Consider the following 13,080-nt stretch of genomic DNA (forward strand, 5'->3'; position numbering starts at 1 on the left):
TCCAAAGACGGTCACCCCTGCATTCGTCCCCTCCCATGTGGTCCTCTCCCTGTGTGACTGACTCTCCCCTGCTGAGGTGGGGTCTGTGTCCCTCCCGTGGAATCTAGAGTAGAGCCTGTGGCCGTCCTGAATAAAGTGATGCTACGTGACTTCTGAAGCCAGGCCGTGCAACATACAAAGAAAGCAGCTTCTGCCCGGACGTCCCTCCTCTCTGCTCGCCTTCACACGAGCCACCACGTTGTAAGGAAGCTCAGCACACGGCGACACGGTGAAGCCCGCTGGGCCCTCAGCTCACACCAGCGACGACCTACAGACGCGTGTGAGCCTTCCGCAGGTGGCAGCGCCAGCCTCTCGTCTCCGAAAGGAGGCCTTAACATCCTAGAGCAGAGACAACTGTCTCCGCTGTGCCCGTCTCAAGTTCCAGCAGTAACCATGAGACGTAAACTATTACTGCAACTTTAAGTGACTACATTTGAAGGTGATCTGTTAAACATCAAAGGTAATACGGGAAGCATAAGATCTGGGCAGGGAAGGGGGTGTCTGAGCTGGGATGAAGAGGCGCATTTCCAGAGGGCGCCCTGGAGTCCAAGGCCAGCCTTGAGGAATGAAGTCTAACCTTCACCCTCGCCCTGGGCAGGCAGCCCTGTCACCCCGTGGGACTGCGGGCTGCAGCTGTACAAAGCACAGTACAGCTGCTGACCCTCACTCAGCTGTGACCGTGTCAGGCTACTTATTCTAAATACCTCACGTTTATTCCTTTAATCCTGATGAGGTAATGCTATCATCTTCCCCATCTGAGTCACAGAAACTTGCACAAAGGAAGGTCCAGCGGCAGGAAGTGGCAAGCTCATGTCTGCCCGCCTGAGGGGATGAGTGAGGAGGGGAGAAGGGACCCAGGAGAAGGAAAGAAGCAGAGTCGAGACCATTGGTGCCCACGGCCAGTTTATGAACCAGAGTCAGTTCCAGACAAAACTACCTGAAGCCCCCAAGGAAATGAAAACACCAAAGGCTATGTGTTTACTTCATCACGAAGCTGTTTATTCCACATTTTTACTGCTAAATGTCTTGCCCTTGAATTATGGGATCGAGCCTGGCAGTTCCTCCTCACCTGGCACAGAGGGAGGCTCCAAGTCCTTCTGTTTTATGGTCTCCGGGATCAGCATCGGCAAACCCCACTTACCCACAGGATTAGGTGCTCAGTGTACAGGGCTGAGCAGGAGCGTGAAGGCCCCACAGGAAACCCTGCTGACACGGCGGCAGCAGGGCTGCCATGCTCCCTTCAGGAATTCATCTAACACGATGAGAGTAAGAAGCAAGAAGGCAAACCAGAAAGAAACTAAAGCCCAGACCGCCACATAGCTGGAAGGGCTGCAAAGAGCCGTGGAGGTGGAGAAGCGGGGAGGCACAGACGGAGCCCTGAGGAGAGAACGCAGCAAGCGGTGTACCACCCCGAATGCAAACTCTGAGTTCCTGGTCTGCCTTGGCAAGACGAGGGGGCCCGCCACACGAAAGCACCGGGGGGACGGTCGCCATGGCCGAGCCACGTTCTCAGGAAGCAAGGCTGGCAGGCCCAGAAAAGGTGGGGGCCACGGAGCTCAGGTCCGGGTGTATCTGCAGGGCCTGCGGCGACCAGGTGGAGACGCTGCACCGGCAGCAGCTATTGAGCTCGGTGACCAGAGGACAAGTCCCCGTGACAAGGTTCCATGTGAGATGAGCAGGCGAAGCCAAAGCCGCAGTGCACAGGACAGGGGGCGTCAAGGCAAGACCACAGAGGCCCGTGAAGGAACGTCCAGGAGAAGAGGGAAACAGCCAAGCCCCAGAGACTCGGAGACAAGTAAGGCAGTCTCACCGGGGGAGACACAAGCACACACGGGGGGGAGACAGCGCGCTCAGGTCACAGGCACAGCGGCAGGGAGAGGGCACCCGGGCAAGCGTGCGAGGAGCAGCCGGGCCTGCTGGGTGGAGAGCGAGGGGACGAGGAGCCGGAGCCGCAGTACCAGAGGCGAGGCGCCCAGGGCCCGAGACCAGCAACGTGGGCGGCAGGAGCCAACCGGCCCCAGGCTGTGGCTGACGTGCGCGACCACACGTGGCAGGAGCGTGCGGGGAGGGGGACAGGGGGCCAACGGTCCTCAGGGAGTGAGCGGGGCCGACCAGGAAACCAGAAGGTCGGAACAAGGGCAGGGAAGGACACACGGCCGATGATTCGTTTCTTACAAGTGTTTTTTGTGATGACAAGGATACTGGGGTCTCAGTGGGGTAAGAAGCCACTGGTTTGGCTGGGCCTGTGGTTCAGTTCGAGGTTCGAGTGAGCAGGGGACTGACCAAGCGGGCGCTGAGGGCCCAGGGAGAGGTGGGCAGACACCGCAGTGGAAGGGCTGGGCTTGGTGGAAACTGCCCGCTGACCCTCAGAAACTGACCTACAGGATCCTATGAAGAGTCCTTACTTGGAAGCCTCCTGTCTATACCCACAAAAGTCCCTCCTCACACCCTGCCTGACTCTGAAATGTCAGATGGACTTGTTTCTAGAGATCTGATCTGCAAATAGATCTCTGGTGCTGGATAGATCTTGAATCATGAGAAAATATCACTTTCTGCACCTGGATACATGGCTGGGAGATCACCAGAATGTGAGCCCCATGCTTTCAGCGAAGGCTGCAGTTCCCTCCTCCATCCACAACCCCTGCCCTTCCCTGAGGGTCGGGCTTCAGCTGTGGGATTGGAAGGCAGGAAGAGGCCTCTCGGCAGGACCCTTGACTCTCACTGGTCCGCGGATGCCCAGCAGCTCTGGGCAGGAGCAACTGCCATCTCTGGGTTGAGAACACTCGGTTGAAGGTGACAGCGATGATCTGAGGTTCACCGCCACACCCCTTCCTGTGTCAGCTCCAGGCATCTCAAATACCAGACGTGGCCTTATCCAGACAAGAACAGCGTAGGAGAGCCTTGAGATGTTCAGAAACTCGAGGGCCGGGTAAGAGCTGCTGCTCACAGGTGGCCGTGTCCAGGATTCCCAGCTGCTCTGCTTGGACCTGACTCTGCTGGGGCTTCTAGCACCCAAGGTGGCAGAGAAAGTGGGCCTTGGCTACCCCATGAAGATGGGCCCCTTGCACACACGGGACCAGCTAACACAAGCTCACTGGGTCAGAGGCTCCCAGCCACACAGGAGCAAGATTCCTAAGCCACAATCATCGTTTCAAAGGAGTATTCTGTCGTTAAGTCCTCTGGCCCAGGACGCCAGGCAGAGGCGGACCGTGCTTGCCCGAGGCACCGGCAGAAGCCAGCTCCCACTGGCTCACGTCCTTGCCCTCGACAGCAGGTAGGAGAGCATGAAGAAGACCACAATCAGGCCCACGGCCATACCACACAGAAGCTTCCGGTTGTCTCGCCCGGACCGCGCCATTGTGGAAAAGCGCTTCACGCTCCCCGTGAGGAGGCCCGTCACACTCGTGAAGTCCGTGTCCTGAGGAAGGAATCCCATCATCATCTCACAGGGGCGGCGACTGCACAACACACACACAGGTGGGGGCCCGCACAGCAGGTGGTGGGAAGCAGAGGCGACCGTGACACTCGCAAACCACAGACCCTTACCATGCCGTCCAGGTACTGGTTCTGGTCTTCCACGTCCCTATCAATGTCCAGAGCCAGCTGGTCAGAACACAGAAGAGGCAGGGTCAGGCCAGGGCAAACACAGTGTACAGCACCTGACCCCCAGCAAGACCAGCAGAGATCAGGAGATCCAAATGCCACCTGGGCCTCACACAGGCGAGTGTGCTACAGACGGGACAAGGACGACGGAACTACCTGAAACCCTTCCAGGTCTTCACCCTCCCTCTGACACCCCCTCCAGGACGCTAGGTGCAGGCAAAAGGAGAGGACCACCACTGACCGATTTGAGCCTGGTGACCTTGGAGGCCAAGCTGTCAGCCATCCGCTTGTTATCCCGGTCTAGAACCTCCTCCACAGCGCCGGGGCTCTGAGCTGCAAGAAAAGACAGAAGTGAGCATCCCCTGGACGCCTGCACCTCAGCCCTTTGTGGCCTCAGGGCTCGCGCTCCAATCCCATCTGGCCCAGTCGGGTGTGCGGAGGTACTGGGCCCTCCTGAGTCTGTTGAGCAGGTCCCACCCTAACCCAGCATCCAGCACGTGGACTCCGCACACAAGACAGGCTGTAGAAACAAGTGTGCGTGAGCACAAGTCCTGCATGCGCATCCGGGCTGGGACGCGTGGGCACCTCCAAAGGGCTCAGTCCAACCAGCACTTTCTGACATTCCGTGACAGAACACACACCATCCCTCCATGGACGCCACCAGCGACGTACACAGAACCTGTTCTCAGAGAAAACCAGTGAACTCTGGTAAAGCCTTAGGAAAGCCTTAGTAACAAAGCTTGAGACTGATCCCAAGAGCAGGGCCTAGGTCTGCTCACTTCTGCACCCCACACAGGGCCTTGTATGACACCCAGAGCATGGCGTTTGCTGAGACCTGGCCCACGACAGGGGCTGGGCCTGGTGATCTAAAATTACCATCCTATCAGGTGGGTGACAACTGCCTCCCCCAAAGTTCAGAGTGCACGTTTGCCTTGGCCCAGATGCCTCAATGAGACTTATCTAACAGGAGCACAGCCCTAAGAACCACGAATGTGTACAGACCCCAAAATTAGAGGCGTTGGCGTCCTACCAACCCTTTGTATCCATTAATTATTTAAAGGTCACAACAGCCCAGCGAAACAAGCATCAGCATTCCACTTGGCAGATGAGAAGAGGGGCTCCCAGGGGGCAAGTAGGGCACCCCGAGCCCGAGTCCGTACGCGGCCTGCTCGGGCCCTCCCATCACGCGCAGCCCCCACTCCGAGGGGGCTAGCCTCCGGGACCCGTCGACCAGGCGGCCCGGCCGAGGTCCCGGACAGAACCATCTCGCAGGGGTGGGGACTGCGGGCCTCCGGACCCCGCAGCTTCACGGAGCAGCTGGGCAGCAGCACCCACAGGGCCCCAGGGACTCCTCCGCCGCGCTGCTGGCTGCAGCCTGGCCGCCCCGCCCTGTCTCCGCCCGCCCGCAGGGTCTCCCCGACGAGGCCACCCAGCGGGGCCGGGGCAGGCAAAGGCGGCTCCTGCGGGCAGTGGCGTCGGTTCCGGCGGGCCCCGCCGCCATCCGCCTCGGCTCTCCCGCGCTCACCCCGAGCCCAGTCCGCCATCCCGTCCAGCTCCGACCCGGCGGTCCGTTACCGGCTCGGCCACAACCTCCTCTGACGTGGCACACTCGCCGGAAGTGGCTTTCCGGTCCCGCCCCTTCCGCCTCAGGCCCTCCGACTTCCGGCCGAGGTCCAGGCCGCGGGCGTGCGGCAGTGGGAAGGAAAGGACCTGACGTTTCTTCCACAGCTTGGCTTGGGGGTGGGGCGAGCCCTTTGCTCTTGGGACCCCTGGGCAGTTAGTGTCTTTAGTGGCAATTAGGGAGCCGACAAACACTCCCGCAGCCATTCCCGCATAAGGCGGCTTCAGATCCTAACTGTGAAGAGCTCACGGGCCCTTTCCCAGGCGAGAGAGGCTCCTCGCCGCGACCCCGCCCGGGTCCTGAGGCCCGACCCGGCCCGCCCGGCTGCGGTGCGACTAAGAAGCGGACTCGGTGCGAAGGCTGGCTCCAGTTACTGCCGGCGGGACAAAGTGGAGATCAGTGCCTAGAAAGTGCCTGGAACGAGCGAGCAGTGCAGAAGTCGCAGGGGGGAAGCACTCCGAAGAGAACAAGAAACCAGGAAGAGGAGTGGGAGCGTAAGGGGAGTGGGGACGGTAGGAGCCAGTGCTTCTTGACTTTGCACCCGGGCACTGACGAGGGGCCTGACACAAAGTAGATGCTCAACAAAGCCTTCTTGCCCAGTGGATGGACTGTAAGTTAGCACCCAACGTAATGGAGCATTTGCTGTGTGTCATTTAGTCCTCCTGACGATCCACTGAAATGGGAACTTTTATCATCTCTGCTTTTCAAGTAGTAAACTGAGTCCAGGCCAGACCAGCAGGTGTGCCTGCTTAAACAGCAAGGACGTCACCGCACATGACCAGGCTTTGCCTTCATCCTGACCTCCCCTCCCACTCTCCCCTTTCTCTCAGCCGCAACAATGACGTTTCTATCTCCCACCGCGGCCATTCCCACCTTTGCACTGGCCACTCCTTCTGCCTTCCATGACCTTCTTTCAGATCCTTTCCTGCTTCACTTCCTACCCACCGGTCTCAGCAAAAATGGCACTTCTTCAGGCCTCCCTGCAGTCCATCAAGCCCCTTTTCTTGTTCGATCACAGCACTGTGCCTAAAGTCGTCTCGTTTGCCCGTTTTTCTTGGTCTTCTCCTCTGGCACATAAGCTGCATGAAGGCAGGGACCTTTGGGTCCTGTTCACCCGCATCCCGGCTCCTCGCATGCAGTAGGCACTCAAACGCCTGTTTAGAAACCAAGTGGTCCCGGGGTTGCAAAATCCTTTCCACCTCGTCTTTCTCCTGGACGTCTCATTCGTTCTGTGCATCAAGAGGTGTGTTGGTGTTCGTGTGATGGAGTGGTGGGGGGCTGAGGTCCTCTCCTACAGGGAATTCCGGCCCAAGAAGCGAAGCTCACCGCTCGGTTCAGGGGCGATTCGGGCCCAGAGGTCGGACGATCACCGAGTCGGATCTTGAAACCCAAGCTCACTTGGCGGCAAAGCCTTCGGGTCCTAGGGGGCTGTTCCAGGGCTCGCCACTTTAAGGCGCGCGCAGCCCACACTACGGCGCTCACAGCCGGTCCCGGCCTGCCCCGCGCGCCTCCCAGGCCCCGCCCCGCGGTGCCGCGCAAGCGCGGTCGCGGCCACCCCCGTGCGCCGAGCCTGGGCGGGGCGGGCAGACGCGGGCCCGGAACCGTGAAGCGAGGTGTCTCCCGCTTTCCCGGCGCCGGGTCCCGGGGCCGCCATGGAGCCCCGGGCGGTTGCGGATGCCGTGGAGACGGGGGAGGAGGACGTAGTTATGGAGGCTTTGCGCGCATACAACCGGGAGGTGAGCGGGAGTTGTGGACGCGGGACGTGCAGGGAGGAGGTGGGGCCGGGTGGGGTCCGCACGCGTGGCCGGCGGCGGGGGCGTGAGTGGCGAGCGTGGCGAGGGGCTGAGGGTGGAAGGGAGCGCGGCGGGGAGGAGCGCCGAGTCTCAGGAGCTGCTGGGGGGCTGGTGTGTGGGGCTGGGGCGCCATCTGTTCCGAACGGTGCCTGCGGCCTCAGGTCCCTATCCACGGAGCCCGGGTTCTGCCGCGGTGGGCCTGCGCCTTCCGAGCCTCTGGGTCTCTTTGCAGAACTGCCAGAGCTTCACGTTTGACGATGCCCAACAGGAGGACAGGAAGGTGGGTGCTCACCGAAGGGTAGAGGCGCAGGGACGGGTGGCCCAGGTAGAGGAGCCTGGTGGAACCGCTCTTCTCCCTGCCCGCAGAGACTGGCGGAGCTGCTGGTTTCGGCCCTGGAGCCGGGCCTGCCACCTTCCCGCCGCACCATCTGGCTGCAGAGCGTCCGCATCCTGTCTAGGGACCGCAGCTGCCTGGACTCGTTCACCAGCCGCCGGAGCCTGCAGGCACTGGCCTGCTACGCTGGCATCTCCGCCTCCCCGGGCTCGGTCCCCGAACCCCTGGACATGGATGTTGTGCTTGAGTCCCTTAAATGCCTGTGCAACCTCGTGTTAAGCAGCCCCGTGGCACAGGTGCTGGCGGCAGAGGCGGGGCTCGTGGTGAGGCTCGCAGAGCGAGTGCGACTGTACCGCCAGCGCAGCTTCCCGCACGACGTCCAGTTCTTCGACTTGCGCCTCCTCTTCTTGCTAACGGCACTTCGCGCCGACGTGCGCCAGCAGCTGTTTCAGGAGCTGCAGGGAGTGCACCTGCTGACCGAAGCGCTGGAGCTGACGCTGGGAATGACCCCTGGAGAGAGGCCCCCTGAGCTCCTGCCTCCCCAGGAGACTGAGCGCGCCATGGAGATCCTCAAAGTGCTCTTCAACATCACCTTCGACTCCATCAAGAAGGAAGTGGATGAGGTGAGGACTGATTCAGCCTGTGGGCGGGGTAGAACAGCTTGGAGGTTTCTTGGACGTGCTGCTTTGCCAGGTCCCTTCAAATTTCTCCACGTCAGACCAGGAGGATATCTTAGCCTGTCAAGAGAAGGCAGGGAGATGCCCATCCGGGACAGGGCCCTCAAGGAAGTTTTCTCAGGGAGTTGGAGAGCATAACTGGCTCTTGCAGCCTGGCAGGAGGGCTGTTTGGTGGGGGGAGGCTGTGAGAGATTCATCACCATGCGTCTGAGAGCATCGGCCTAAAGCGCAGAGCAGCTCCCAGGGGATCCGTCAACGTTCTTAGTCAGGAGAGTGCTCGTAAGGGCGCGTGGGAGAGGACAGGCACCCAGGGGTGCAGTAGAGGAGGTGTGTAGTTAGTGCACGTGGTCTTGCAGTGGACCAGACGGGAGAATCTCAGCTGGCAGCGGTGGGGGCGAGTGGGGCTCGCTCTCACAGGAATCCCTTTCTCTTTGGTCAGGAAGACACTGCCCTTTACCGGCACCTGGGGACCCTTCTGCGGCACTGCGTGATGGTTGCTGCTGCTGGAGACCGCACAGAGGAGTTCCACGGGTGAGGGTGGTGCCTGTGGTGCGGGGGGCGTTCTGCTCGCAGGTCTACCCGGTGGTTCCTAGCTCTAGAGAGTCTTCTTTCATCTGGGTGAGATGGACGTCAGTGTGTTTCCGGGGAGCTCCAGCACTTACGGTACACGGCTAGGACAAGAGCTGTGAGTCCGGGGACAGGAACGTGCCAGTGGGCTTTGGGTAGCGTCACGGACGGCATGGCATCTGTAAGGCAGCGTGCTTATTCACTTCCATTCTTGCTGACCTGTGCGTAGGCAGGTTCTGATTTTTGACTACGTTGCTTCGACCCAGATGTGTGGTAGGTTGGGCGTTTGCAGGGAGTGCCCCCCTCAGCTCTGGTACCTGGTGCTGTTGCTGAGGCCCCTGACGCTGGTTCATATCATCCTGGCGCCCGCAGGCGGTGGCAAGGGTTGTGCCTGTGCTAGGGGATTGGGTTTACCAAGTGCCCCTTTCATCTGTCCCCAGGCACACGGTGAACCTCCTGGGGAACTTGCCCCTCAAATGTCTGGACGTCCTTCTCACTCTGGAACCCCACGAAGGCTCTTTGGAGTTCCTGGGAGTGAACATGGATGTGATTGGCGTTCTCCTGAGCTTCCTGGAGAAGCGTCTGCACCAGGTGGGCAGGGGGACCTGCTGTGGCTGTGGTCCAGGCCTTCCCGAGCAGCTGTGGTCGCTGGTTTTCGTAGTCCACGCTGGGAAGTGGAGAGCAGCTCCCCAGTGTGAGGCGGGGGACGCTCCAGCTCCTCCGTGGTGCGGCCACGCAGGAGGCCGGAGCCTCCTCCCTGAGAAGCACCTGGAAACGAGTTTCCAGGATCTAGCCAAGTACTCATTTTTCAGATCTCTTTGTGGGTCTTCGAGTGGTCCTGAGAAGCCCGCCCACCCGTAGTCCCTGCTTGTGACCCTAGACTCGAAGTGCTCCTGAGCGCGAGCAGCCCTTGGTCACGCGCATCCGCTGTGCCTTGGCGTCCCTAAGGGGACCCGCGGGACCTTCCAGCCAGAGGCTGCCTGACTCCTGCGGCTCCACCACAGGGCACTGAGCAGCCAGCGCTCTAACCTGCCCCTTTGGAGTTTGCAGACATACCATGCGGGCTAAAGAGTGTGGCAGACTAGGATTCAGTAGAGCCCCGGGGAATCCACGCTGCCTGCGTGCGCTGGGAGCTGGCTTGTGTGCTGCTGGTCTGCTAACAGCTTGAAACACTCTGTTTTCTCCACCATTCTGGTGTAAAGGGAGGGAAGTTAGGCTCAAAGCAGTTGAGTGATTGGCCTCAAGTTGCAGGGCATGCGAATGGCCCCGAGTTGGGGTCCACGCCTGTGCTTTTCGAAGCTCACACAGACACCCACTGCCCTCCCTTAGCCCCTCAGCTGGGGCCCCTGTGCCCGGGCCTCGTCCCGAACGCCTCCTGCCAGGACCGTGTGGCGCACGTGCCTAGCTCCCCTGGCCTCGAGTCAGATGGGCACAGCCCAGTGACGGAGGCTCCTCTGCAGACGCACAGGCTGAAGGAGAGCGTGGCCCCCGCGCTGAGCGTGCTGACGGAGTGTGCCCGCGTGCACCGCCCCGCCAGGAAGTTCCTGAAGGCCCAGGTACGGGGCGGAGGGACCGCGGCCAGGCCCTGGTCAGAGACCCTGGTGGTTCCAGGCCCGGGCTCAGGGACGACTACGTCCCCAGGTGCTGCCCCCGCTGCGGGACGTGAGGACCCGGCCCGAGGTGGGGGAGCTGTTGCGGAACAAGCTGGTTCGCCTCATGACGCATCTGGACACCGACGTGAAGAGGGTGGCCGCCGAGTTCCTGTTTGTCTTGTGCTCTGAGAGCGGTGAGTCGGGGGGCGGCCCCTCGCCCGCCCCTCCCCAGCACCCCCCAGCCACGTTTGCACACTGACCTCTGCCCTGCCCTTCAGTGCCCCGATTCATCAAGTACACAGGCTACGGGAATGCTGCCGGCCTCCTGGCGGCTAGGGGCCTCATGGCAGGGGGCCGGCCTGAGGGCCAGTACTCGGAGGACGAGGACACGGACACAGACGAGTACAAGGAAGCCAAGGCCAGGTGTGTGCCCCCCGCATCCTCGGGCTGCCCTCACTCGGCCCCCATTCCTACTCCCACACCCATCTGGGCCCGTAGGGTGGGCAGCACAGGGTCACCAGCAGGTGAGACCTTACAGAATCAGGCTGCTGTTCCCAAGTGACACGTATTCTGACATCAGGGTGTTTTGTTGCGAACACGGGCTGAAGGGGGCCGAGCGGCGCGGGGGACCAGGTGGTCCAGATGGCAGGAGCTGGTTACCTGCTGCTCCAGGAGGGAGGGCTCTTCTGCAGGTGCCTCGCCTTCCCCGCACCCAGGAAAATGGGTTTCCTGCCATTACAAGCCCAAGCAGGAAGATAAGGAACTCCTCCCACCCCACACAGCGCTCTTTTGTCCTGGAAAGTCTCTAATGCGTTCCCTTGCGGCCTCTCTTGTGAAACAGCATAAACCCCGTGACGGGGAGGGTAGAGGAGAAGCCACCCGACCCCACGGAGGGCATGACGGAGGAACAGAAGGAACACGAGGCCATGAAGCTGGTGACCATGTTTGACAGGCTCTCCAGGTGCGTGGCCTGGCAGCGGGGGCCCAGGGCCGGGACGAAGGAGGAGGGCCCACGTCCTGCCTTGCGAGCCGCAGGAAGTGGGACCAGAGTGGGGTTTAGGTTCTGGCAGGGCTGCGTTACTCATGTTTGAAATCACCTGTCTTGGAGGAAATTCTGTAGCCACGGGTTAGGGCTGAGATCAGTATTATGTCCATTTTTACAGTTGATGAAAACGGAGGCCCAGAGAAATTAAGACACTGCCTAAGGTCTCAGAGCTTCGGTAGCGGTTAGGATTTAGGCCTGACTGAAACAGTTCCCACCCAGGCTTCCCCAGTAAACAGGAGCAGCTTGGTGGGACAGAAGGTCGCAGCCAGGGGTGAGCAGGGCCCCTGCCCCCCCCCCCGCCAGGCCCCTCCCCGTCCCCAGCGCGCCTTTCCCCCGCAGGCACAGAGTCATCCAGCCCATGGGGATGAGTCCCCGGGGTCAGCTCACAGCCCTGCAGGACGCCATGCGCGAGGCCTTGGAGGCACAGCTCGACTCGGACCCTGACTCGGACCCTGACTGAGAACGGCTGCTCTTCTGCTGCCCTTCAGAACTGGTGCTGCTTCCAGAGAAGTCCTTGGGGCCAGGACCTGGAGAAGCCATGTCCCTCCCTCCAACTTGGAGACCCTTTTCTCTTTACTCCCAGAGTTCTATTCGTGATTTGCCTTTGGTCTATTTTCTTCTCTTTAGGGCTGCGAGGGTCTTGTCCTACGAACTCTGGGAACTCAGCCTTGTTTTCCGCAAATGAAGTGGTTTCTTCTATGTGTGCCTGAGGGCAGGGCTTAACTGAAGGCAAAATGTACATGGGTTTGGGAGGGCGGGGGCTGAGTGTGGGCGCAGGCAGACACAGCACATCCACAGCTGGCGTGTAGGCCCAGAGCTGGTGCTGGGCAAGCACCACATTTCACAGGGGAAAGAACCTGCTGGAACTTTATATGCTAATGCCAGAAACACACTTCCAAGGTATGATCTGCTGTTTTTGTCCCCACTGAGTGCAGGGCTGGTAGCCTCTTGCATTCTCGGTCCTGGCTCAGTGCCCAAGTTCTCTGGTTGTGACAGTTGAGTCTCGATCCTTCCCACTGGTTTCAACCATAAATACATGAAGGAAAATGTCTCTCCTGAACCGTAAGTCTAGATTTCTATCATGCACCACAGAGCTTCATGGGAACATTATTCTGGAATAAAGAGTTCCAGGCAAGAATGTTTGTGTGTGAATATATGTGCAAGATACCAAGTAAAGGCATGTTAAGTAGAAATAGAATTGTGTTTTTCTTACAATCCAGCACTTTTCCGAGATGACCACGCGTGTCTTGTTCTTGAAGAGTGAGGCCACCAGGTCTCCCGAGGGGTCTGTCAGTGAAATCTGCTCCAGCCCAGGGGCCCAGTGGGGAAGACAAGACGCCAGGAAGGAGGGGGCACTGGGGGCAGGGGCCGGGCCTTGGGGCAACCCCAGAAGAGGCCTGTACAAAAGCAGGAAGATCACACTGTGCTCTGCCCAAACAGCAGTGTGGCCTGAGCACAGGTCAGGGAGCCAGGCAAGGTTTCCAAATGAGTAATGCCTTCTGTCTTAGAGGTTAATTCTAGCAGCATTGCTGGAAGAAGGCCTGGTGGGGGAGAGTAGAGAGAGGAAGCTGCTGGAATGGTCTGGAACAGATGAGGAGTTTCTAGGGGTTGATGTGAAAAGCATCGGGGTTGAGTGAACAGGATGGGATGACCTTCATGAGGGGTGCTGGGTGCTTTGAAGGTCCCGTGGACCTGAGCTGGAAGAGGGCACTATGCCCATCTCCGAGATGAATCAGGGACAAATGTTCTCAGTCCTCGGGTGGTTTCAGTAGAGGAAAGACACCCACAGACCCCCAAGCTCCCCTTTCC

At 60.1% G+C, this 13,080-nt stretch overlaps 2 protein-coding genes across 6 annotated transcripts; one reads left to right on the forward strand and one right to left on the reverse strand.

Moving 5' to 3' along the window:
• Nucleotides 1–1,016: 1,016 nt before the first annotated feature.
• BET1L (Bet1 golgi vesicular membrane trafficking protein like) lies at nucleotides 1,017–6,513 on the reverse strand. Of its 2 annotated transcripts, none has more exons than XM_007171212.2 (4): nucleotides 6,137–6,513; nucleotides 3,884–3,975; nucleotides 3,586–3,642; nucleotides 1,017–3,457 (listed from the first exon to the last, which is right to left on the reverse strand). In XM_007171212.2, exons 1-4 carry the CDS (start codon nucleotides 6,165–6,167, stop codon nucleotides 3,290–3,292), a joined length of 348 nt encoding a protein of 115 aa, XP_007171274.2. In that variant the 5' UTR covers nucleotides 6,168–6,513; the 3' UTR covers nucleotides 1,017–3,289. The 2 variants fall into 2 exon arrangements, with proteins under 2 accessions (XP_007171274.2, XP_007171275.2); XM_007171213.2 differs by lacking the exon at nucleotides 6,137–6,513 and adding an exon at nucleotides 5,168–5,326.
• On the forward strand, nucleotides 5,580–12,463 carry RIC8A (RIC8 guanine nucleotide exchange factor A). Of its 4 annotated transcripts, none has more exons than XM_057552967.1 (10): nucleotides 5,580–5,873; nucleotides 7,289–7,336; nucleotides 7,423–8,013; nucleotides 8,507–8,598; nucleotides 9,075–9,225; nucleotides 10,095–10,190; nucleotides 10,276–10,420; nucleotides 10,505–10,649; nucleotides 11,068–11,187; nucleotides 11,611–12,463. In XM_057552967.1, exons 1-10 carry the CDS (start codon nucleotides 5,838–5,840, stop codon nucleotides 11,729–11,731), a joined length of 1,545 nt encoding a protein of 514 aa, XP_057408950.1. In that variant the 5' UTR covers nucleotides 5,580–5,837; the 3' UTR covers nucleotides 11,732–12,463. The 4 variants fall into 4 exon arrangements, with proteins under 4 accessions (XP_057408950.1, XP_057408949.1, XP_007171276.1 ...); XM_057552966.1 differs by having other exon boundaries at nucleotides 5,852–5,873; nucleotides 7,218–7,336; XM_007171214.3 differs by lacking the exon at nucleotides 5,580–5,873 and adding an exon at nucleotides 6,448–6,506.
• The last annotated feature ends 617 nt before the right edge of the window (nucleotides 12,464–13,080 follow it).

Source organism: Balaenoptera acutorostrata, chromosome 9 (genome assembly GCF_949987535.1).
Source record: "Balaenoptera acutorostrata chromosome 9, mBalAcu1.1, whole genome shotgun sequence".
Lineage (NCBI taxonomy): Eukaryota > Metazoa > Chordata > Mammalia > Artiodactyla > Balaenopteridae > Balaenoptera > Balaenoptera acutorostrata.

Coding starts and splice junctions, on each gene's coding strand:
- BET1L (XM_007171212.2), bottom strand. CDS start 6,167: ATGGAAGGCAGAAGGAGTGGCCAGTGCAAAG. Junction 3,976..6,136: donor AAGGAGTGGCCAGTGCAAAG/GTGGGAATGGCC, acceptor CTTTTCTTGCAG/CTCAGAGCCCCGGCGCTGTG. Junction 3,458..3,585: donor ACCAGTACCTGGACGGCATG/GTAAGGGTCTGT, acceptor TTCCTTCCTCAG/GACACGGACTTCACGAGTGT.
- RIC8A (XM_057552965.1), top strand. CDS start 6,916: ATGGAGCCCCGGGCGGTTGCGGATGCCGTGGAGACGGGGGAGGAGGAC. Junction 7,000..7,288: donor TGCGCGCATACAACCGGGAG/GTGAGCGGGAGT, acceptor GTCTCTTTGCAG/AACTGCCAGAGCTTCACGTT. Junction 10,191..10,275: donor GGAAGTTCCTGAAGGCCCAG/GTACGGGGCGGA, acceptor CTACGTCCCCAG/GTGCTGCCCCCGCTGCGGGA.